General features: G+C 43.3%; 1 protein-coding gene and 1 pseudogene across 1 annotated transcript in view; one reads left to right on the top strand and one right to left on the bottom strand.

Moving 5' to 3' along the window:
- PCBD2 (pterin-4 alpha-carbinolamine dehydratase 2) overlaps positions 1-24945 on the bottom strand; it is a 47712-nt gene extending 22767 nt beyond the window's left edge. The window contains exons 1-2 of the mRNA XM_061188196.1: positions 24762-24945; positions 21793-21924 (exon numbers count right to left, since the gene is read on the bottom strand). Of these exons, the coding sequence (XP_061044179.1) occupies positions 21793-21924; positions 24762-24845 (216 nt within the window). The 5' untranslated portion in view covers positions 24846-24945. The remainder of the gene's footprint in view (positions 1-21792; positions 21925-24761) is intronic.
- On the top strand, positions 8997-9419 carry LOC133089531 (small ribosomal subunit protein uS8-like; annotated as a pseudogene).
- Positions 24946-25950: the final 1005 nt, after the last annotated feature.

The following is a 25950-nucleotide window of genomic DNA, read 5'->3' as shown; positions in this document are numbered from 1 at the left end:
ACACACAAAACTATCAGGCAGTCTTCTCCAAAGTGGGAAGTTCATAAAAGGGTGACAACACTCGACAAATAGTGAAAATCAGCTATAAAACTCAAAAATTCCACAGATACCCACACCATACTATAGACATAAAATGGTTAGTCAGCGAAAAAACTACTTCAGTATATCTCTACTGTCATTTCTTAGTGAGGAAATGACTTTTAAAAGCTAGTCAAAGAACCATGAGAGGTAAGGCTAACAGAGCCACTGCTGGTTTCACTTCTGGCACCCAGAGTCTTTGGCAGCAGTGATGGATCCCAAAACATGCGTGACGATCAACACTGAAAGGTAGCAACATCGTAGGCATGAAGACTCCAGGAACTGCAGACCAGAATCAAAACCTCGAACCCCACACTCACAGAGCTAAAACGTTTCCTCATGTGAGGAAGAGAACTACCATTAACAATTTTTGGAAATAATATTTGAATCTTGGCTCAACTGGATAATTTTGTTCTGCACCAAAACCAATTCCATTCAAATTCCCAAAGTCTATGAGCAGATTCGTACTAACTTCAAGACATAGTTTCCTTCCAAACCCAATGAAATGAAAGGCAGAAACCAGCAAATGAAAAAAAAAAAAAAATTAAATAACATATATAAGATGGCTTGCCATTTTATGAAAAACAAATGAAGAATTACACTCACATCACACTGATAAACTGAGAGGCTGCCAGTGGTTTTCAGGGCAGATGTAACATTTTAACAAATGTGATTGTTTGTGAACGAAATAATTCTGATCAAAAACTTAATTGCAGCCAAAGTGAGCCCTGGGCTGTGTCACCATAATCCATTTTGACAGGAAGCAGTGAGTGGAGATTCCTACTGTGAACGGAGCACATGTGAAAGGTCAGCTTTGGCCTGGAACTTCAAAACCGTTAACGTGTAAAACAGTGTGCATTAGAGCCCGGAACGGCTAACCACTGGATTAGCGGATGTCCGCTGTGTGGGTCTGATGTGCTTTTGGCAGGTAATGGTTAATTTGTAAATAGGCAATGTATTGTAACTTTCTTCCTTGCCTCTTCCCAACATTTACCAGCAGAACCCATTCTTAATTAGAGTTCCAGAATATTACAATGTTAGGCTTATAACACGGCCTCATTATAAGAAAGTCCTTGTTTTTGAAATGAAACTTATTTTTAATAATTTAGTGAAGGAAAAGTTACATGTGTTTTTAAAACGTTTGTTGATATAATGAATGAAAAAAATTTTCATGTAAAATGAATACATTTGTTCATCAATAGCAACTGTATTATAAAAGCCAAAATTTGCCAAATGAGAATTTCATTACAAGAAATGTATAATTTACTCACATATTATAATATGAAAAACTAATTACACAATACTATTTTGCATGGCTTAAAACAAAATTCTAAATAAAAATGCAGTTAATACCAGCTTTCATTTTTCAATGAAGCTTATGAAAGAACCAAGCTAAATATTGCCTTATAAGCCAATGCATGCAAAAGTGCTTTATACAAATTTAGTGCTATAAAATTGGTTCATTTGGCTTTAAATAAGTCATTTCTCCCATATCTAAACCACTTGAGGTAATATGGCATTAATGAGTGATAAAAGCTGGCACTGTGCACTTCCATGATTATTTCAGGATTTAACTCATTTCTGAGTTAAGGGGAAATAATACCTCTCTCTGAAAATAAGCAGATCTTCTACAATAAGTTTTACTTCTATTCTCAAAATCAGCCTTCTAAGGTTGTATCTCTGGCCACTGGACAGATGCAGCTCCTGGGCCCTTTGCAGACTAAATACAGAAATCTTGAAGGTGGCTACATGGCAAGGGTAGCCTCATTGCCAGCAATCTCATGATTCCTATCCCCTTCAGAATGTCCACTGACACCTTTAGAAACAAAATCACATGTGCTACTGACTGCAATGGAAGGCTGAGGAGAAAAAAGAATCAAGGTCGGCAAAACAAGTTACCAATTTCTTATGTTTCTGCTTTCCATACAGGATCTGAAAACAAAACCTTCAGCATATTTGGAAGATTCAGAATCTCCCTAACAGTCTGCTTCTGAAAGTATGGAATGTACACATTTACCAACCACCTTCCTGGTCTCTAAGCCCTGGGACACAGCCCCTGACCTTCAAGGAGCTTACAGCGGGGTAGGAGAGGGCAGATAATCAGCCATGAAGACCTGGCAAGAAGTAAAGGAGGTAGAGAGGAAGCAAGCAAGAGAGGCTGTGTGAGCAAGTGGTGCTGGGCATATCCATCTTATATTTTCACCCCTCTTTTCCACAGATGCAATAGCAATCCAAATTCACCAGTAGAGCACCTAATTTCCCATAGGAGCTAAATTTATCCTAGGTACACGAATAAAGAAGAGATGTGTAATTCACCAAAAAAATATTTTAGAAGGTTCCAAATTGGTCAATAAGGTATTTTCTTATACTGTTAAGTGATTGATTACACCTGGTAACACTAAGTGTATATAATTTTAGCTTCACTCCTAATCGTTTTTTCCATCACCACAACCTTTTCAGCATAATAATTCTTGGCCACCATTCCACTTCCTTCGTGAGGCTCAGGCTCAAAGAAGCTTACGAACTTCCCTCCAGAAAGATTACCGACAGAGTGGGAAGTGCCCCACACTGAGATCCAACTTAAGATGGGCATGCCCACTCAGGGTTAGGGACCCTGTGCTGAGGTGCATGTGCCCCACCCTCAGTGCCAACACTTAGGATTCTCTCACTCAGGAGCAAGATTATTGCTAAGGCAATTACAACTACTGATCACGAAAGAGATGCTGCTATTTCTTAATTGGTTTATATTTGTTTACATGTCTTAAAAACAGATGTCCAGAAGGTTGAACTTATACTTTAATTCAGTTCTGGACTGTGAGCTAAGTTTTCACAAATACAAAGAAATATGTTGTTACCGGTTTCTTTTTAAGGACCCATGTTCTAATGGGAGGACACCGAAGAAATTCATCATTGAATTCTTATTTGTAGGAGCAGATTCTCTGTAACCTGTAAATTATTTTGATTTACGGTGAATCATTATTGTATTCATAAATGCTGAAGAGCTGGTGAACAACATGATATAATGACACCCCAAAATAATTTTATAACTGCAGGTGTGCAAATCATAACATGTGGGAGATGACTCAAAGGATAATGGGGAATAAAACAGTTTAGGAAGGGTCACATAAAGAAGGGAAAGGAGCGAGGGCACGTACCGCAACTTTCCAAGATGTCTTTAAAACCAAACTACTCGTTAAGAGGCAGATGCAGTGGAGCAGTCAGGCATGGGCAGCAGAGTCAACAGTTACATTTAAACAAGCAAAGGCAAAATGCTCCATAATTTACAACAACCCAATCACACTGCTCATTCTTTTGAGGTTAAATGCTACTGACATAAGCTACACCTGAATCCAATCAGTGCAGAGACGTTGAGAAGATTCACACGAAAGGACTAAATTTGTCACAAATGGGTTGGTTTCCGATCTTAATGTAGCCAAGTTGCTTTACTCTGACCTCTATTGAACAAATCAACTTAATGGGCACTAGGAGTGCTATAAAACTTAACAATGGAGTGATTTTTAACTTTTAAAATATAGTTATGAAGCAAAATGTTGGATAGCTTCTACAATACTGGAAATCAAATTAAATCTAGATGTTTTTTAACAGTCTTGACAGATATAATCCTAGTTACCATGTAAATTTATGGTAAGCTGCTGTGATATTAGCCACAGGTGCTACTTTTAATATATGAGCCGCATCTGGCTGGGAATAGAATTTCTCAGAGGACTGAAAATGACCTCACTATCAGACAATGGAAGGGAAAAATCAAGACCACTGTGGCATATAAAAAGCTGAAGATGTGGTCCACAACTAAATATTTCACATAAAATTCATTTTAACTCTGCAGTTGTAGGTTAAAAGATATTATGCTTTCAATATTTAAGAGGCATAGATATACTTCAACCAAACAGCCAAAAGATTAAGAATGTAAGTCAGTTATGAATACCCTGGCTACGTATATAATACTAGTTTTCCATCCTTTGATCAATGTCGGGAAAAATGATGCACTAAGACTTGAAAAGAAAATTCTTTCATGGTTCCCAAGCACAAAACATGATTAGATATCACCAAGCATACCAAACCAAGATGTAACAATTACTGATCTCTAAGCAGCAACTCTCCAGCGCCTGGCCAACATCACTGGTTGGGTTTTTAAAGTTCTTTGGAGCCATTCATCACGCCCAAGAAAACATTCTCATGAGGTGAAATTTTTAAAAAATCATTACAAGTAATCACCATTCTAAGTCTGAGAACAAGCAATATCACCACAGACAAATACAAAGAGAAAACACAAGTTTCTCTTACCTACCCAATTCAAAAATAAAAAGAAGAATATGTATAAAATATACGATTGTTTCCTTTTAAGAAACTCTTTCTGAACCACTCAAAACCCATCATTTGCTAGAGAACTGGCAAGTGTGGAAATGTGATAGAGGATTTACAAAGATTGAATTTCCTATGAAATAACTCTTCCCAAATTAAACAAGCCTTCGTTATCTGAAAAAAATCTCTAAAAGAGAAATATTTCTATGAAAATATTCCCTACACCATTGCCCTAAGCTGTGAGAATGGTAGCTACAAAGCCCTATAACATAACATTTTCCTTCTGACCTTCTCAAGTAACTTGAAGGGCTTGATTTTTTAGCTTCAACAGATCAATTCAATCTAGATGATGATTTCTATTTACTTTAACAAGTAATTGGATCTATGCCTGATCTCAATGGGCATCAAGATCCTGAGTGTCTTTAGCAAGAAGAACCTGGTATGATTCCCTGATACTTTTGTGATCAATGGACAGCATTTATATGGAGCATTTAGAAAAGGTAGGCTCACAGAGTCTCATCTGTGGTTAGTTATGATAGAAAGGCACTGGTTAAATTAAATATGGCCTTTCCTTTCAGTGGAATACTCTATATATCCCACCATTAAAAATCATGAAGTAAAATACTTTACTGACAGGGAAAAATGGTCACCATACATAAAGTGAGAAAAAGCAACTGAGCAAAAAAGCATCTACAATATGACTCCAAATATATATACAAACATATGTACATACATACATACTCACAAAATACACATTCACACATACTGCTTTTTAAGTGGGCAGAAGGTATATTTTTCTTCTTTGTACTTTTCTGTGTCTTCCTAATTATAAAACATACTATGGGGCTTCCCTGGTGGCGCAGTGGTTGAGAATCTGCCTGCCAATGCAGGGGACATGGGTTCGAGCCCTGGTCTGGGAAGATCCCACATGCCGCGGAGCAACTAGGCCCGTGCGCCACAACTACTGAGCCTGCGCGTCTGGAGCCTGTGCTCCACAACAAGAGAGGCCATGATAGTGAGAGGCCTGCGCACCGCGATGAAGAGTGGCCCCCACTTGCCACAACTAGAGAAAGCCCTTGCAAAAAAAAAAAAAAAAAAAAAAAAAAATACTATGCAGTCAGGAAAAAAAAATGTATTTATTAACAAGCTAAACAGACCACACAAACGAAACAGTGTGCTATCATTCCCGTAAGAGAGAGAGGCCTGGCTAATCTCTGTGGGGTATGAGTAATCCATAAACGTTAAACTCTTCTATTTAAAGCTTGCAGTTTTAAACAAAAAGGAAGATGGAAGAGACTCATTCTCAAGCTTACACAACAGAATCACAGTTTAAGACATTTAGAATTACAATGGCCCTCTCTTCTACACACCTGTATCCACAACTGTATGGTCAGTGGCTCAGAAAGCTGGGGTCTCTCAGTGCAGAAGTTTATCTTCTCTACACCGAGTTCTAATTTGCCAAGTTAAGTTTTTAGCTGCTCTTTGCAGACATTTTATCTGGAAGAGACTTCCCCCTCCAGGTAGAAGTTGACCTCCAATCTGTAACTGACTTAGGACAAATAACTGATCAATCAAGTATTATAAACTAATGCTTTCAGGGCAGGGCATGGGAACCATGTAGCAATTTACAGGTCAAATTCCTATCAGTAGCTGGCTATCCTTTTCTTCAAAATATGCAAAGAACACATTGCCTCTTTTAAGCCCTCCAAAATAAACACTGTTTCCTAAATAGAACAAAGAAACAGACTCAATTTTGAACAGCAGAGTTGTTCATTCAAAGGTCTAGGACATTCCTAAATAGAACAGCAATCCATATCCTGAATTACCCCACAACCCTTCAAAATATAGACTTGGGTTAGAGAAGGGCTGTGGCCTTAGAGTAAGTGGGAAGCCTGGCCTTGGAAGGACGGCACCTCACTGCTTCATCTGTACGTTTGAGCAGGTTCCTTCTTACCATTAGTAACCTGGGCTTCCTAATACCCAACCCTGCAAGGCTGCTGGAAAGCTTCAATGAAACCACCTACATTATTTCCCAGGTCACCCAACAATGAGCTACTAACGCCTGGAAAACACTCATTAGTTCATAAAATACTTTGTGACTCTCCAAACTGTCAGAAAGAAAACTGACTTGGCTGCATTTCTGGTAAATAATGCAACATTAAAGAGTTACCTGTATTACAGGTATGACCTTAAAAACCTGTATTACAGAGTGACCTTAAGGCAACGTTTTTACATCAAAAACTTTTTAAATAATTCCTTAAAAAATGTATCAAATAAACTTTTAAAACTTTTCTATCTGGAACGCCACCAAGTTATGATTTAAAAAAAAGAAAGAAAAGAAAAGAAAAAGAAAAGAAAATCAGCCAAGAGGGCTGGACCAGTGGTCACAGAAAAGGAAAGGAATCTGACATGAAAAGAACTGTCGTGAAACAAAAATGAGTGCCTAATGGATAACAGGTAGAAGGCCTGCAGCAGTGTGATGCTCTGTGGAGTCCTGGCAGAACCTGCCGTGGTCCCTCAGGACACCAAGATTTACAAAAGACTGGGTGTGGGTGGTCAAAGCTGTGGAGCCACAATACCGAGTAAGTGCCAACCTCAGCCTCTCCTTGTTGGAGGTGATTTACTAGAGATGCCACAAGTGGCCCATTTCTTTCTCCGACACTTCAAAACTGCCTGCAGAACAGAGGCACAATCAATGCTGTTCTTCTGGGAAGGGTGCCACGGCCCTAAAGATCATCCCATCATACATAACAACTTAGCAGCCAAGTAAGTTGGTCACTGTTAGGAAACATCTGTGTTTAAGGAGTAAGGAAACAAGAGAGAGGAGAAGTCCCTGGTGAGAAAGGGTTTTAGGTAGTGACCTGTAGGAGACAAAAGCACTACGCTCCCCTGGGGCTAAGGGCGCTGACTAGGATCACCTATGTGAGCCCAATCAAGGGGCTTTGTGTATTCAAAATACCTAGGTAACACTGGGAGGGCACTGTGGGAGAGGTACACAAGCACAACCCAAGTCTTCGCCCTCAAGGCACTTATATGTTAGATGCAGAGAGACAAAAGTAAGTAGTCACATTCCTCTGTTGCATGATTTAAGCTGCACTTACATCCTAATTCCGCCACTGGTTCACTGTCAACTTCACCACTGGGCCTCAATAGCCTCATCCGTCCTAGCGCTAATGTTCACAGGTTTAATATCAAAACAAGGCTGAAAGAAAACCACAAACAAATAGGATAATGCAAGGGCTGAATTACAAACAGAAAGAACAGACAAGAGACTAATGTCTGTGGCTACAAAGATCTATGTAAGGCACATGAGCTCCACTTCCTCTCCAGTCCGCCCTGCACCCCCATCCCACACAAACCATCCTTCCTATGGCCACTGATGACCTCCATGTTGCTTAATGCGTGATCATCTTTTGGTACTCATCTTACTTTGAGTGTCAGCAGAACTGATTCCTCTCTCCCTTTTTTGAAAAAATTTATTTATTTAATTTGTTTATTTTTGGCTGCATTGGATTTTCGTTGCTGCGCACGGGCTTTCTCTAGTTGCGGCGAGCGGGGGCTACCCTTTCGTTGCAGTGTGCGGGCTTCTCATTGCAGTGGCTTCTCTTGTTGCAGAGCACGGGCTCTAGGCTCGCAGGCTTCAGTAGTTGTGGCACGCGGGCTCAGTAGTTGTGGCTCATGGGCTCTAGAGCACAGGCTAAGTAGTTGTGGCGCATGGGCTTAGATGCTCCGCAGCATGTGGGATCTTCCCGGACCAAGGCTCGAACCTGTGTCCCCTGCATTGGTAGGCGGATTCTTAACCACCGTGCCACCAGGGAAGCCCCCTCTCTCCCTTTTAAAACATCATCTTCTTCTGGATTCTGTGTACAACACTGGCCTGATTTTCTTCCTATTTCACTATAAAGCCTTTCTCAGTCTTCTGCCAACACTTCCTCTTCTATCCAACCCCTAAATGGACTGAGTTCTGAGCCCTCTTCTCTTCTCACACTATAATTTCTGCCTCAGTAACCTCATCTATTACATTGGCTTGGTTCCATACACACCTATGTCTCCCCAATTATCTACAACCCAGACACAAAACTACCTTCTTAGGGTTGACACTGGGATGTCTCATAGCAACGCACACGTAACAATATCCATACCAGAAACCTTGATCCCTGCAGGCCAATCCTGTTCCTTTCCCACACCTCCCCAGCTCAGTAAATGTCCCTTCCAACCACCCAGTTCCTCAGGTCCTAAACCTGAAAGTCATACTTAACACTCCCTGCTCTTCTTCCTCACCATCCATCACCACTCCTCCCTTGTAGAGAAACTTGGGTTTTCTCTTGATATTTTTATTCCCTGTAAGTGTTATGTGTGGCATCATTGGTTCCTGCTCATATAAACTACTAAAAGCAGCTCCAACCTCTATACCTCTCTGCTTCCCCTCTGTCACTATCCAGTCCAGAATCTCCTGCTGTGTCCACCTAGTGATGATGTCTCACCTGGATGAATGCAACAGCCTCCTTACTATTCTCCTCATGTGATTTTTTGCCCCCTCCCACCTCCACTTCATCCTCTAAGTCCTCAAACAGCCTGCCCACTTCCCATAACACCATGGCCTCACCCCTCCTGTCCTCTTCCTGTCACCTTTCTGGGCCGCCATATTGGTGCATGTGAATGTCCTGGCTGATGCTCTCAAGAACATCAATGATGCCAAAGAGATGCAAACACCAGGTTCTTACTAGACTGTGCTCCAAAGTCATCGTCCAGTTTCTAACAGTAATAACGAAGAATGGTTACACTGGCGAATTTGAAATCACTGATGACCACAGAGCTGGGAAAATTGTTGTGAACCTCATGGGCAGGTTAAACAAGTGTGGAGTGATCAGTACCAGATTTGATGTGCAACTCAAAGATCTAAAAAAATGGCAGATTGCCCATTTGGTTTCATTATACTGACAACCTCAGCTGGCATCATGGACAAAGAAGCAGCAAAACAAAACACAGGAAAGAAAATCCTGGGATTCTTTTCCTAGGGATGTAGTACACACGTGCAAATGAAATGCCTCAATGGACAAAGGAAATAAAAGAAAAAGAAAATGCATCAGCTTATCAGTTCCTTAGAGAGGTCTTCCCTGACAGCTCTCCTCCAACTGAATTTGATTTTCCCATTTTCTCTCTCTCAACTGTCTCTTCTGCTGGAGAGGCAGTATCCACACTGGCAAATGGAAGGGATTGCCTGGATCAAATCCCAACTCCACTGTGGGGCCCTGGGCAAGTCACTTAATCTAAACTTTGGTACCCTTATCTGTAAAATGAGGTAAATATTCTCTTCAAGACAGGGTTTTGTGAGGATTAAATGAATAAATACATGTAAAGTCCTTACAACATAGTGCCTGGCCCAAAGTTGGAGTGTTCATTAAGCATTAGCTATTAGGATGTTTCTTCATGGCACTTACCATAACTGGCAATTACATATGCATTATTTTCTTTGTTTATGCTCTCCCTCCCCTACTATACTATAAGTGTTAGCTCCAGTTCCAGTATGGCCACTAATGTTTTTGCCCCCCTGTCCTTGGCTTCCCCACTTCTTCAGTGAAAGGGACGACTAGCTGACCTCTCAGGTACCTTACAGTTCTAATCTCTAACAGACTAAAGAGGCCTCTTACAGAGAAGTAATGAGAGGTAAGGTTAGAGACTGTGGGCAGCTTTGAAAACCTCTGAGAAGATGATGTCTTGTAAGACGTAACAGAAAGGAACTGGGATTTTCTGAGCAGAGACCAACTTGGTCACAATAAAACAGCATGCAGGCCAATGAAGGCAGAGAGGGCCTAGAAGTAAAAAGCCATGAGGAAGCTCCTACCAGAGCGCTAGGGGGAGGAGAGGTGCACCCAGACCAAGCACAGTCACTGACCAGTTCCTGGGACTGATCACCAAGATAATTCTTCAGTTTCACGTCTGGGTGCTTGAGAGAATGGTGGTCCTGCTGAGACAAACAAGTTTCTTTTAGGAAACTTTCTTGTAGGAAAGACAGAAAGACAAGAGTTTGCTTTCAGATACCTTAAAGCTGAGGCAATGCTGAACGAGGGAGAGAGCACCACAAGGACCCTCCATGCCAATCTTTAGCCCAGCTCACTGAACCAATCTTAGGGCCCTCACTTCCCCCACACACTACAAATAAGATGTGCCCTCTTTCTCCCTGTCCCTGACCTGTGCCACCTGCTGACCCCTCCCCCGTAGCTCTTTCCTTAAAAAAAACCTATCAGACCTATCAAAACTCCCCCTCTCCAGGCAGACTTCCTGGATTACACCTTTCAGCTTCTTAGTATTTCAGATTTTAGTGCCCAGTTAGCAAGACAATTTTAAAAATCAACTATCAGGACTTCCCTGGTGGTCCAGCGGGTAAGACTCCATGCTCTCAATTCAGGGGGCCCGGGTTTGATCCCTGGTCAGGGAACTAGATCCCGCATGCATGCCACGACTAAGAAGTCCGCGTGCCACAAGTAAAGATCCCGCATGCCGCAACTAAGACCCGGCACAACCGAAATAAATAAATAGATAGATAAATATTTTTAAAAATCAACTATCAATATCTTATACAAGGCAGACGTTCCACCTCCCCAACAAAACTGGGAATTCTTCTGGGCGGGAACGGAATCAGTTGCTTCTTTTGCATCTTCCTCCTTCCACGCCTTGAGCCCAGAGCAGTGCCAGCCCCTCAGTGGTTGCTGGCTCAAGGACCTCACTACGCTCTCTGATCCTGACAGAGCCAGGCCCTCTGGCTCTCAGTGGGGAGACCACGTGGCTCCCAGCCCAGCCCCGACTGGGTCTGCTCCAGGCACCTGGTGCATGTCCATGGCCAGTGCTGCAGTGGCGAGGACAGGGCATTTGAAGTCAGTTTGATGAATGATATGGTAGAAGGCCACAATCCTGCCTTACTGGCTGAGAGCACAGGAGCAAACTGATTCATTAGTGGCGTTTGCTGTTTTGATAAGACTGATTTTAACGATACAATTAAATGATGTCTGATCAACATTGATACCTGGGTTGCTCCCGCACAAGCACAGCTTTGTTTGTCCTAGCTGGTGAACAGCCCCTTTCTCAGGGAAGTATTGTCAAACCCATCTAAGGCAGAAAAGAAATCCAACAAGCAGTCCTTGGAAAACAAGATATCTCCCAGAAGAAATCAAAAAATAAACAAAAACACCTTTCTATATCACAGTAGGATCTAAAAATGTTGCTGTGGGAACCAGAGATGAGTCTGGCGCCTACTAACTGTGACATGACCCCGTGTGACCACAGCAAGTCCATGATCACAGTCTGGTTCAGTGTCCTTCTGTAAAATTCAGAGGACTAATTTTAGTGAATTAGTTAGAATGGCCCATTCCAGCCTGGATCAGAAGGGCAATATGATGGTAAATTATCTGCAAAACAGGGAAGAGGATGCATTGCTTTGTTTTGTTTAAAAGGATGTAGAGAAAAGAGCAACACACAGAGAGCTCAGAGCCAGGGTGAGCTCTGGTAGGCCACGTGCCTCCTGAGGTGAGAAAGCCACTGGTCACCACCTGGCCACAGAAACGTGAGTGCAGCGTTGTAGCTGCTGCTCGGAAGAGCTGATAAAAAGTTGATAAAGCCTCTTCATCAGGCACCCAAGGTCCGTATTTCAAAACAGCTGAATGCAAGTTTCTATGTCATGGCCCTAATGCACCAAAACTCTATTGACAAAACTCTTGCTGTGCAAACCTAAACACTATTGATAATGGCTGTACTGAAACAATGGAGTGGCATACCAAAGAAAAACAGAAACAGAACAGAAAACAAGACCAAAATACTTTTAAGTGATTACTTAAGGTCTCCTTAAATTATTTTCCGTAATTATCGAGCCAGCAGTCCATTGTTATTAATTCATATTCAGCCTATTTAAGCGGTACCAGCAACGCAGGCTGAAAACAAATGCCTCAGTAATTTCCTAACTTTTGAGTGTTATTTTCTTGTCAGTTAAATTTAAAGCAGCCCATTTGTGACCACATTATACCAAGTTAATCTCATCTAAAGTGCTTCACAAACCCTAACAGCTACACTAAGGTTTTATACTAATGAAAGCAATTTACATAAATGAAATTTATGTCAATGCATTTCATGACAAATTTTTTATTTTATAATAATTATAGTACTTATATGATAACATCTGTTGATAGTCACAGTCTAAACCTGGCAAAGATTTAAACCCACAACATTTTCCATGCATCATGTACATTATCTGTGAAAAGCAATAAAAAAAAGTAATGAATGCATTAATCATACCAATATCATCTGCAAAGCATAAATCTGAAATACCTTTCACGTCAGCTCAAACTGCTATTTATTTTTTACACACCTGATTTTACGCCATCTGTAAAAGGGCAAGACAAAGACTTTTGAGGAAATTATATTTCTTGGCTGTTTGACTTTTACAAAATACTCAGGCGAAGTTGTGTAAACAGAAGGTTTACTATACTACTAAGAAAAAACAATGCAGTTAAAAGTCCATTTTTATTAAAGGACGGTGTAATGACCACAGCATTTTCACATTGCAGTGTGGTGTCATATTTGCATTTTTTACACCTGTTTTACATTTCCCCTCATCTATCTATCACATGTGTTTTTACAAATACACATCAGCTCTAAACCTCTTCTATGACATAAACAGCAGAAGCAAGACTCCAAATGATAACACTTTAGGCTCTAATTTCCCTACCCTGGTGGATACCAAACCAACGTCCCAGCCACCACCTGACAACATCAGCGTGTCCTGCCCGGGGCTCCCTGGGACTCCAGGAATAACTTCAAAGTGAAAACCAACATGAATACACCACACAGATATTCTTACTAGCTTCCCAAATTTTAGGTAAAGTTTACTAAAAGGTAGCGTCTCTACTCTCTACTCCAATGACAACTGTGAACACGTTCTCAGGTTTCTAGTTGGCTAAAAAAGCCCATCAGTGGGCACATGTTAAGAGCAAGCAACTGGTGTGATAATCAGACAAGTTTTCACTTTCCCTGGCTCCCAGACACACAGATAATAGCCTAAACTTTAAAAGCAAAATGACACTTTCTAACCTATATGATGCCGAAGCCTTAGGAACACCCTCACTGAGAGTGTTTCTTTACCCTCACCAGGCAGTGAATATCCACTTTCAAGAGTGCTCAGATGTGACATTTATATTACTGAATTACTGACTCATAACTTAATGAACAATAAAGACTGAACTAATTCGTTCACAAGGAGAGTGCCTGAGACCTCCACCCATGTCCTGCGAGGATCGTTAAGATTTTCATTAACAGTTGTCTGTCTTCTGGTATCAACAAGCCCTTGACTTCACTAAGTGTTTCAGAATGTTAACCATAAGCCTATTATCAAATTCCTCAATAAAACATCTTTACAAAGTAAGTCAGCAACAGTAACTTTCAACTGCTCTACAGCAGGAGCTCCAGGCACAGGAATAGAAACCATTTTACAAACCCCAAACTCACATATGGTGGGTGTTACTGCTGCTAGACACACAGAACCCCACTCCTCCACCATCGTCACCACCGCCGAGGCCATTCAGAAGCCCCCTCCCTATTCCAGTGCCAGAAATCTTTTACAAGCAGCAGTTACATTAACCAAAATGTGCTGAACAAGACATAGCACGAATAGAGCTTGGACCCTGCCCTGTGAGAGATACTCAACTTGGACAAGCTATTAGACTGAACCATGTAAAAGAGCCATTTTTGTAGGTCAAATCTGGCTGAATATCAGCCAGTTCATAAGATTCCATCTAACAAAATCGAATACCCTGCAGGCCGGCCCCCCTAATAAAGCACAGACAAGGTACAGGAGCTCCTCCTGGAATGCAGAGAATTACAGTTCTTTCTCACAAAGCTCAGTCCCTCTCTCATGAATCAAACCTGCTCTCCATTACCAAGTGGAAACTCCTTATCTCCTCCACCCAGAACTCTTCATTCACCCAGAAGGTACCAAACTAGGTCAGCTGCCCCACCCCCACTCTTACCTATTCCTGATACTAAGTTTGTTTCTGCGCTGAACAGGGGTGGTCCAGTATCCAAGAATGAGAGACTGGGGACAGCCTTCCCAGGGGGCTGTGATGCCACCTGGCCCACCTGGGCTCCTGCCCTGGAGGGCTCCACCTGCTGGCATCTGGAGTAGCTGTTGCCTGGGTTCAAAGCCTCATCTTCTAAACCTGCTTCCAAAGCATAAAATTTCCTCTGATTTTTTTTTTTTTTTTTTTTTAATTTTTGTCTGCGTTGGGTCTTCGTTGCTGCCCACAGGCTTTCTCTAGTTGAGGTGAGTGGGGGCTACTCTTTGTTGCGGTGCGCAGGCTTCTCACTGCAGTGGCTTCTCTTGTTGCAGAGCACAGGCTCTAGGCACGTGGGCTTCAGTAGTTGTGGCTTGCAGGCTCAGTAGTTGTGGCTCACAGGCTCTAGAGTGCAGGCTCAGCAGTCGTAGCACAAGGGCTTAGTTGCTCCGCGGCATGTGGGATCTTCCCAGACCAGGGCTCGAACCCGTGTCCCCTGCATTGGCAGGCGGATTCTTAACCACTGCGCCACCAGGGGAACCCATTTCCTCTGATTTTGTAAGCTTCCCACTTGTCCCCACATGACAATGCCTAACAAAATGTATCTTTATGGAAGGCTCACACCCACATTTCTAACTGACATTTTGTTCTTTCAACACTATCACCCTGCAGTTGCCAAACACCTAAGAATACATTTACATGTCACTCACAGACCTCTCCCTCCTTATGTCTACATGAACAGAAGAAAAGCAAAACTCCTTTACAAATGCCAACCCCACCCTAAGTCCAAGTACTCCAAGTGTCGCAACTTCCTGCCTCAGCCCTGGCACTGCCATGCTCGGAATACTCATGGAGTCTCACCATTACCTTTGCACCGCCACTGAGGAAAGACAGTGGGCTAACAGCAACCAAACCCCACGGCCACGTCATCCACCTACGCCATTAGGATCCCTCGGGAATTTTCACATTTATATTCGCTAAGTATTTGCGCTGATCTGAGCTATCAAATGCATGTGGACTCTTTGGAACTAACCATATCTTGGAATAAACCCTTTAAGAGGAAAAAAGTCCAAATATATTTTACTAGCTACTTCTTATGGTAAAACCTAGAATAACCCAAAGCTTTGGGAAGTAGCTTTTCCATCCAGGGTCAATGAAAAGGTTTCTAAAATGTATGGTTCAATTTCTATAGTAATAAAAGAAATGGATTCTAAGCAAACTTATAATACCATTTCACACACGCTACATAAGCAAACCACTTAAAAACTGTAACACCCGGGACTTCCCTGGTGGTCCAATGGTTGAGATTCCGCGCTTCCACTGCAGGGGGCGCGGGTTCCATCCCTGGTCGGGGAACTAACATCCCACATGCTGCGAGGCATGGCCAAAAAAAAAAACAGTAACACCCAACAAGTGTAATCTTACTCCTGAAGATTTATTGTAAGTAAAAAGACAAGACTATGTAAAGAACTGGAAAATGTTCATACCCTATTGAGCAAACAAAACAGAACATTTTTTACCTATATATTCAGCAAAGACTAAAAAAAAATACATGCTAATACCCAGTGTGAAGTCTCATAGGGGAGATGGGGGTCATCAGCTCTGACCACGGCTCCCTCCAGCGTGTAAAGCTGAGGCCAGGAGAGGTGCTGTCACATGCAGCACAGTGGGCCTCCCCTAACTCCTGCTAAGGGCAGGGCTGCAGTGAGGGAGACATGGTCTTAGCAAGGCATACACACGCATGTGGAAATGCCTGCTCACAATAAAAAGTTACAGGTTCACAGACTAGAGTGGACATCCTCTCATACCCATCTGGCATACACAGGGGACGGTACCTAGAAGATAAATTTCTAGATTCGTACAATGGGTATTGTTGGACAATGGGTATTTTAAAAGTTGATAGACATCACCCAATTGCTCTCCAAAAAGGTTATATTATTTGACACTCCGACCTCTTCACTCTCCATCTCCCACATCACGACTGCACTTCCCTCCTCACCAGCTTAGACTCCAAAGTTCAATGTTTTGACCCTCCCTTGCACACATCCTTAGTTTCCTTGCCCCCTGTTCCTCCACTGCACTCATCTGGCAAAAGTTCAGCCCTTGTTAACAGCTCATACAACTCAGTAACAAAGAAAACAAACAACCCATTCGAAAAATGGGCTGAAGTCCTAAATAGACGTTTCTCCAAAGAAGACATACAGATGGCCAACAGGCACATGAAAAGATGCTCAACATCGTTACTTATTAGAGAAATGCAAATCAAAACTACAATGAGGTACCACCTCACACCAGTAAGAATGGCCACCATGAAAAAGTCTACAAATAACAAATGCTGGAGAGGGTGTGGAGAAAACGAAACCTTCCTACACTGTTAGTGGGAATGTAAATTGGTGCAGCCACTATGGAAAACAGTTTGGAGGTTCCTCAAAAAAACTAAAAATAGAGTTGCCATATGATCCAGCAATCCCACTCCTGAGCATATATCAGGACAAAACTATAATTCAAAAGGATACATGCATCCCCCGATGTTCATTGCAGCACTATTTACAATAGCCAAGACATGGAAACAACGTAAATGTCCACTGACAGAGGAATGGATAAAGAAGATGTGGTACATATCTACAATGGAATATTACTCAGCCATAAAAAAGAATGAAATAATGCCATTTGCAACAACGTGGATGGACCTAGAGATTATTATACTAAGTGAAGTAAGTCAGAAAGAGAAAGACAAATATCATATGCTATCACTTATATGTGGAATCTAAAATACAACACAAATGAACCTATCCACGAAACAGAAACAGACTCAAAGACATAGAGGACAGACTTGTGGTTGCCAAGGAAGAAGGGGGTGGGGGAGGGATAGACTGGGAGTTTGTGTTTAATTGACGCAAACTATTACACAGAGAGTGGATAAACAACAAGATCCTACTGTACAGCACAGGGATATCCTGTGATAAACCATAATAGAAAAGAATTTGAAAAAGAATATGTATGTGTGTGTGTGCGCGCGCACGCGTGTATACAGCTGAATCACCATACAGCAGAAATTAACACAACATTGTAAATCAACTATATACCTCAATAAAATAAATTAAAAAAAAAAAAGTTCAGCCCTTGTTAAGCCCAACCCTGCACCTTCTCCAAGCCTGTGCCCAAGCAGCTGAACATGGCTGGACAAAACACGCAAGATCTTCACCTTAAATGTTCGCCCATAAATCTCCAGTGACACTGAGAACTGCCCAGCAACCGACCACATTTCACAGTTCCTTCACTGTCTTAGTCTCTAAGAGGACTATTTCATGCCTTTTCCTATTTTCCCAGATCTCCAACACTCCTCCCTCCCACCCCAACTCATTCTCAACTGATGACTTCACTAAAAAAATAGAAGCAATCAGAAGAGAAAACTACCTTTTCTTCCCAAGACAAACGTGGCAACCTACCTGCATCTGTACACATACACTCAGCCTCTTTCCTATCACAATGGATGTACCGTGCCTGCACCTCCACCTGCCCCCTTTTGCCGATCCAGGACAATTATCCCCTCTGACGGCTCTCCAACTGTTATCCCCAGCCTGAACTCTGACCTCATATCACCAACTGCTGATCCAATATTGCCACTTGGGTGACTGGTAAGTATCTCAAACCTGACATGTCCAAAACGGAATTCTTAATTCCCTACCCTGCTCTCCACTCCACTTTCCCCAGCCAAGTAAATGGTACCAGTGGCACCACCCTTTACCCTACAGCTTGAACCAAAACCTTGGGATCATCCTTGACCCTCTCCTTCCCCCACATCCAATCTAACAGCAAGTCTGGACTGTTCTATCTTTAAAATAAATGAGAAATCCTGCATTTCTCTCCACATTCCACTGCTTCCCCCATAGTCTCTCACCATCTCTTGCCTAGCCTATCACATGGCAACTTATACATTCTGCCTGCTGCCACTCTTGCCCTTCTACCATCTGTTCACAGCAGAACAGCCAGGGTGATCTTTTTAGAACATAAACTGAATAATGGCACTTCCCTGCCTGAAATCCTCCAAGAGCTTTCCTTCACAGAATAAAATCCAACTCCTTGCACAAGGCTCCAGTGCTCTGGCCCCTCCCTCTCTTCGGCCTCTTCTCCTTTCTGTCCGCTCCAGAAACTGGCCCCCTGGCTCTTCCTCAATCACACCAAGATCACTCCTGCTCCAGGAATTTGGTACTTGCTGTCTCTCCACCAGAAATGCTCTTCCTTCGGTCTTCACATGCTCAGCTCCCTCACATTACTCAGGCCTCAGATGTCCCCTCCCCAGAGAGGCCTTTCCAGCCCCCTCCATCTTAAATATGTGCTCACCCCTCTGTCACTCTCCATCCCAATATCCTACTTTATTCTCCCTCATGACTTAATCACTATGTGAAATTATATTATTTGTTCATTTGTTTATTGTCTATCTTCTCTGCTAGAAAGGGAGCTACATGAGCTTAGAATAGTGCCTGGCACAGAGAAGGTGCTTAATAAATATCTGTTAATGAATATTACTTTTACAATAAAAATTAAACTACTTTAAAAAAATTTAACTGCTTGTACAATTGCCACATTGTGAATAAACTATACATATGGAGAAAGACTAGAAGAGAATAGGTAAAAAGATGGAAGTAGTTGCAATGGGAAAATTTTTATTTATACCATCCTATTTTAATGTTTTATATCATTGCTTTATAATTTTAAAAAATACCTTTTCTGTATTGAAAAATAAATGAAAGATAAGTGAGGATCCATCAGTGCCAGAGGGTCATCACTCTAAACATTAGTTGCGAAAAAGGGAAAAGCAGCCCTGACACCTGGGAGCTGGCCTGGACTACCACCTAGGCCTCCAAGTTGCTAGGAGCCAGCCGGGTGCTCAAACCTAGGCCTTGGTGCTGAACAGCAACAGCAACATCAGACAAGGCCACTCTGTGACCATGAAGGATTAGGACAAAAACAAAACCACTCTTGTAATGATTATTGTAATCATGACAATAATGTAATGCGGAGTATCACGGATATCACTCTGCAATGATATCTCAACACAAACAAAACACGAACATTGTCCAAATCACAAAATACCAAACACCCGCCTCTCCTGGCTAATAAGTGACTGTTGCTTCTTTACCAGTTTCAGCTTTGGCCCCACTTTAGTCCATTCTCCCTCTAGGTAAGATTTATTAAAATAGTGAATCATAGAAGAGCCCATTTGCAGACAGCACCCAACCCAGAGCAAAGCTCTGATCCTTAAAGACTCCAAAATCACCAACACCAGCCCAAATCCGGTAGTAAGTCTTTCCAACACCGTCTTCCTGAGATGCCCCACAGTTCCCTATGGTGTGCACCCTTCCTCACCGCAACAAGCAATAAGCCTAACTTGTTCAGCTATTGGTATGTTCCTGGTGGTCTTTGGCTGGTGGGCACTGACACTTGTCATGACATCAGTTGCCACTACAGGCCATTACATGCAGAAGTCATAGGAGCCTGGCTAGAAAACCAACCCCAGGATATAATATCAGTGCTGGTTCTCTGAATACATTCCCTGACATCAGCTGATTTTCTTGTCGTCTGCCTCTTTCTCCTAAAAGGTGAGTGGGGGGGGAGGGGGAAGCCAAGAAAATTAAATGTCCTGGTGAATAACGTTACAATTAATCAAGGATACCCTGCACAGCTTCCCTTCCCCCCACCATTTCCGAAAGTACCCTGAGCACAAGGTTAGAGTGGGGCTGGATGACTGACTCATGGGCAGAGTCTAAGGCAACACTACTCAAATACTTTAAGCCACATGTTCAAGCCCAATAAATTAGCCCAGGCTTAAAGAATTTTAATAAGCTTGGAAAATGCTACCTAGAGCTTATGCACAAGCTTACTGTACCAATGGGATTCCCTGCCACCAACCACAGAGTGCTAAGCCCCTGACAAGAGCCATTGAGCATGTGGGGCAGCAGGGACAAGGAGTCGGCTTGGTCCAGGTTTCCTCAGGAGCTGCAGACACAGCAGAAGGCTGGTAGCCAGATGGATGGAGACCAGAATAGGGCATGCAGCACAGTGGAGCCAACGGCATTTACTAGGAAAACATGTCAAGGTTTCTTTGGTGGAAATCTGGTCCTCACACACCCTTCCAGAAACGACCAAACACTGTAATCAATGTCTGCATTTATCAAATGCTTGTTTGTACCCAGAACTGCGTTATGTACAATAGACAGTTATTTAAGCCAACAGGATCTCTGCCTTCTAGATGCTGACACCTAATATAAATAAAAACAATAAATCTGTCCAGAGGATTATCAAACTAACTGAACAATCATGGAATAGTCTAAAGCACTGACCTTATATAAATGCAATGGAGTAAGAACTGATGGGAGATGACTCTCTAAACAGGGTGGGGCCCTAATGGAACAGTGCCCCTGTTAAGGCTGAATATCCAAGGCAGGGACCAGCTTTTAAGAAAAGCTTCAGGACTTCCCTGGTGGCGCAGTGGTTAAGAATCCGTCTGCCAATGCAGGGGACACGGGTTCGAGCCCTGGTCCGGAAAGATCCCATAGGCCGCGGAGTAACTAAGCCCGTGCGCCACAGCTACTGAGCCTGCGCTCTAGAGCCTGCGAGCCACAACTACTTAAGCCCACGTGCCTAGAGCCCATGCTCTGCAACAAGAGAAGCCACTGCAATGAGAAACCCGCACACCGCAACGAAGAGTAGCCCCCGCTCACCACAACTAGAGAAAGCCCACGCGCAGCAACGAAGACCCAACACAGCCATAAATAAATAAATAAATAAATAAATTTATTAAAAAGAAAAAAGAAAGAAAGAAAAGCTTCAAGGGCTGGCTATTGGGCTTGGAGAAAATGAGCCAATCTGAGAAGAGGGTGCAGCTTGGGAGATGATTTAGAGACAGAAATGCAACTATAAAGAGAAAGAAAACTTGACAACCATCCAAGAAAAGTAGGGGAAGTCAGTCAAGCAGGTGTATGTTTCTCAACCGTTTCTACTCATGTCCCCTTCTGATCAGTATAAAAAGCTCACACTCTCTGTTAATGTTATTCAAAATTTGAAAGGAAATCAAATATCCTAACCAACACCAAATCAGAGCAATAGTGGTTTCAGAATCTGATTTTCCAAATCACACAAATCACCCTCTTCCCCTAGAGCTGAGAATCACCCAGTTAGGTGGTAGCAACTGTCAACAAGGAAGGAGTAACTATCATTGAATTCTTAAGGAAGAAAGGATTTGGATCTTGGATCCACAGGGCACCAGACAACCAGTAGTATTAGAAAGAGTTACAGCCTAAGGTGACAAAAATAGACCATGGCACAAGCAGGAATATGTAATAATTACCTGATTAAAATTTTTGAAAGAGAACTCTTTGTAGATGGCATCTCTCTCACTTAATTCCGACCATCCTGCTGCTTTAAGGTCAAGTATAACTCGGTTCCTCTCCTCTGCTGTCAACCAGTGAGCATCTGCTGACTATGAAAAGAACACATTTAATACCTGAAATGTAGAAGTTTGGTTAAATTCAAATAAATTTACTGCTCTTTACCTTATGTAGAGATGTGGAAAAAAGTCTTAAGGGCAACAAATTCTAACCATCTTTGATTCCTTTGTTCTCAAAACACAAAATTCTCAAAAAACAGACAAAAACAAGGTTAGCTCTGTACAGAATAAGCTGTCTCCATTGTATGTGGGTTTATCACCCCTTACATATGCCTCAAACTGTACAATTCAGCTTCTCTGGTTTATTACAGACACAGCTGAGATCAACCATTTGTCCATCTTACCAAAGATCATCACCAATGGCCAGCACTCCAGGACTTGGGAAACTGCGGCAAACACACCCACCCGAGGAAACCCTGCAAGTCCATCGGCAGAACCAGGATTGGAACCCAGGGCTCTAAACTCCTGGTCTACTGCTCTTTGGATGGTCCCACAGCACCTTAGTAGCCTTCAGTCCTTACTCACATGAGTCTCAACTATCTGGGTTCACCATCCCCTTTCAATTGTAATGAAAACCAACCCTCAAAGAGGAAAAAACAAATGCACATTTACAGGGGATTTTGTATAATAACTTCTGGGTGTCCACAGACCCTCTGGACTACAGGTAAAAAGCCCCTGCTTTAGTGGAGTGAGTTTTCTCAGAAACACCGGTAAGACAAACTCCCTCAACTGTCTGGCCAGAGCACTGCCCAGTCGGAAGCACTTGTGCGCAACTGTCCACCTTGTTTCTACTCATCCTGGTGATGATATTCCCAAATCCGGAATTCTATTGGTTAACAGGCCCCCACTTTCCATGCTATTTGTTTTTTAACTGAAAGAACTCTAAGCAGCATGTCAGACAGAAGATAAGGACACTCTAGGAGAAGTCAGAAGAGCTATGCTCTCGCTCTGGCGTAAGTGCCCACCAGTACCTCCTGTCTTTCCTTTATGCAGGGTTACTATCGTCTCAGATGAGGGAGGGACTGGCACCCAGAAAGACTGAACTAATGTGAGGGCTCCTTATCAAAGGGCAACCGGGGGCTGAGCTGTATCCTCTGCCATGAAACTTCAACTCATTCCCACTTCAGAAATCCTACAACCCTTTATCACGGACATCAATGTAATTAAGAAGGCAAAGTAAGTAACCTTAAAGACAACTTATTCTACAAGGAGGACAAAAGGATGCTAATGAGCCAATTTTCTGGTTTCTCTTCCTTGCTAGGCCAGCTACCCTTCCCTACAACTAACAAAAGAGAAAGTGAGAATACCTCTTAATCAAATAAAAACATTTAAAGGCTTGTTATCAAAAACCATTTACTATTAAGAATCAATGTATCGATTAGCTTTACAATGACAGCTCTGAAAAATTTCACATAAAGATCTGCTACAGGAAATAAGCTAACATTTTTATTAAATAAATATTTTAACTCAACTCAAACTATTTTGGAATCACTGAGTAGCTGCAAAGAAAACTATTAACCATGTTGTGGGCAATGCAGCAGTCACCCGGAGTCTGTGGAGCACACTCTGAGCTGTTTTCCTCCACCCTCTCCACCATCCACATCCCCAGTGAGGTCAATGTGTGCTCACCACAGATGTCTGCCTAGGAACAGGGACCGTGTTCAGGACTGTGAAATGGAGTCACTTCACCTACATAACACAAATGGTCCCCTTGGGGACATACCCTCTGCAGAACCCTTTGTGGTGGACTTTTTTTTTTCCTGTGGGAGGTGTGGGGAGAGACAGGGGAAAGCATAGGATTTGGAGAGCAACCTTGATTCGAAGCCTAGCTTTGTTACTTTCAGCTGTGGGTGCTGAATAAATCACTTAGCCTCTCACTGAGTAGCAGCGTTCTACAGTGGGGATGTTACAATATCCACCTGCCCAGATTTTTTAAAGGCTTAAAGAGATCTTAAGTGTGAAGGCACCCAGCAGGGAGTCTGGCACGTGGCAGCCACTCCAATCGCGGCTGTTCATTCATCCCTACCCAAACCCCATAATTTTACTTGATCACCAGCACCCTAGACACAGGTATGCCTTGGGACACGCCTAGGTGACAGTAAGCACTCATCTTGCGTTCTCACCGTAATGGCCACAAAACAGCGCTCATCTTCTCCATCATCGAGTTATTTTACATTTCTTCTATTAAAGAATTTCAAACTGCCAAATGGGCTCTGGCAAGCAATCTAAGAAAATGAAATGGTGAGTTTAATGCAGTATTTTCCCACTAGGTGGTGCTGCAAGTTAAAACTTTCCCTCAAGTTAACTTACCCCCCAATATGTTAACTTCTAAAGCAGGGAAACGGACAGGACGCCCCTCGGAAGAGGAAGAATCAGTGTGCAACCAAAAAAATAATTTATTGGTAATTCCTCAAAAAAATTAACACCAAGGCAAATGAGTTAATTCAACATTCAGTGCCCCGTTCACAGCAAGCGAGCCGAGACGGAGACGGTGCCTGCTCTCACCGAGCGCACAATCTAGAGGACCCAACGCCACCTTAATCACATAAAGAGTCCCTAACCGTGAAATATTTTCACAACTACTTTTCGTATTGACTTTTTTTTTTTAACGAAAGTCGTCCTGGTTTGTTTTCCGGTTGGCGATTTCGTAGGCTACGACGAAATTCTAGGCCAAGGGAAAACTGTCAGATGCTGCGGCCACCCTTGTCTCAGACCAGCGCGTCGGGCAGGTGCCAGGTGCCCAAACGTGGCTACCCAAAGTCCGAGCCCGAAGGCCCGGCCCACTTCGGGGCCTGCCCCGGTCCCTCCGCCCCTCGGCCGGCACGCCGGGGCCTCGCCCTCCTCCCGCACCGCGAGCCCTCGGCACTCACCATGGCCGCGAGGCTCTGGCTCCTGCCCCGCAGCGCCGCGAACCAACGCCGTGTCGCCCCTCGCGCCCCCAGCGCCGCAGCCATAATCTCTAGCCGAGGGCTGCCCGGCGCGCTGCCTGCCCGCCCCTGCCCGGAGTCAGGGGGCGAGCGGGCAGCTCCCAGCCACGGCCCAGGACTTCCCGCACAACCCGGCCCCGCGCCGCGCAGGCCCAGACGCGGACCTGCCCCGGAAGGCCCCCAGGTGCTTCAGTGGCCGGAGACGCTGCTGGCATCTAGGCGGACGCGCGGCAGGCCCCCGGCAGGCCTCCGCAGGCCCAGATGCTGTCACCCCCGGCTCTGCGGCCCATCCCCGTCATCCCCGCCCGGTGCCGGGTTTCCCGCCTGTGCGAGAGCGGTAGGCGGGCTGGCGAGGCGATGAGGATGGACCTCCGCTTCGCTCTCCGGTGTCCGGGCCTCGGGTTGTCGCCGACCGTCTGACCGCGCTGGGCTCCCTTCTGGGCGGTGGGGCGAACAGTCCGCGCGGGCGGGAGGACGTCGCGGGCAGGGGCAGGAACAGATGAGCTGCAGAGGGGCGGGGGGTGATTGGGGACCACTCCCCTCTGCTCGCGGTTGAGTGAACCATAGTGATCCACATAAGGGCCTTATAAGGCAGGGAGCCGCCGGTTGGAAAGTGAGCTCTGCTCTGTTATTACTTAGCTGCCAATGCCCTGGGCAAACTGGTTCATCTGTCTTTGCCTAGATAAAATAATTTGGAAAACCTAGCTCATAGTGCTCTCTAAAAGGTAGCACACGCACGGTACACAGTTAGGCACCTCGGAGATACATGTGGACAGATTTAGATAAATTTTTTTAATATATTTATTTTTCGACAAAAATGGTATTCTTTCTTTTTTATATTTGTATTAGTATTTCATTCTCTTATCATCATTCCTCCTTTTTTTGCCTTTTTTTTCTTTTTGAGGTATAATTCACATACCATAAAATTCACCCTTTAAAGTGTACAATTCAGTGGTTTTTAGTATATTCATTTGTATCTTTACTAAATAGTTTAAGCAAATTAATAATATAAGCAGTTTTGCAGAGGACATAGCAATACACTCAAGAATATTTTTTTAAAACGAGTCCATTTAAGTTCAACTTAGCAGTTGCTAGCATTTGGTTTTATTTCTCATGTGGACTTGGAAAAAAT

Source organism: Eubalaena glacialis, chromosome 4 (genome assembly GCF_028564815.1).
Source record: "Eubalaena glacialis isolate mEubGla1 chromosome 4, mEubGla1.1.hap2.+ XY, whole genome shotgun sequence".
NCBI lineage: Eukaryota > Metazoa > Chordata > Mammalia > Artiodactyla > Balaenidae > Eubalaena > Eubalaena glacialis.
Note: the sequence above shows the minus strand (reverse complement) of the source record. Positions and strands in the feature narration are given on the sequence as shown.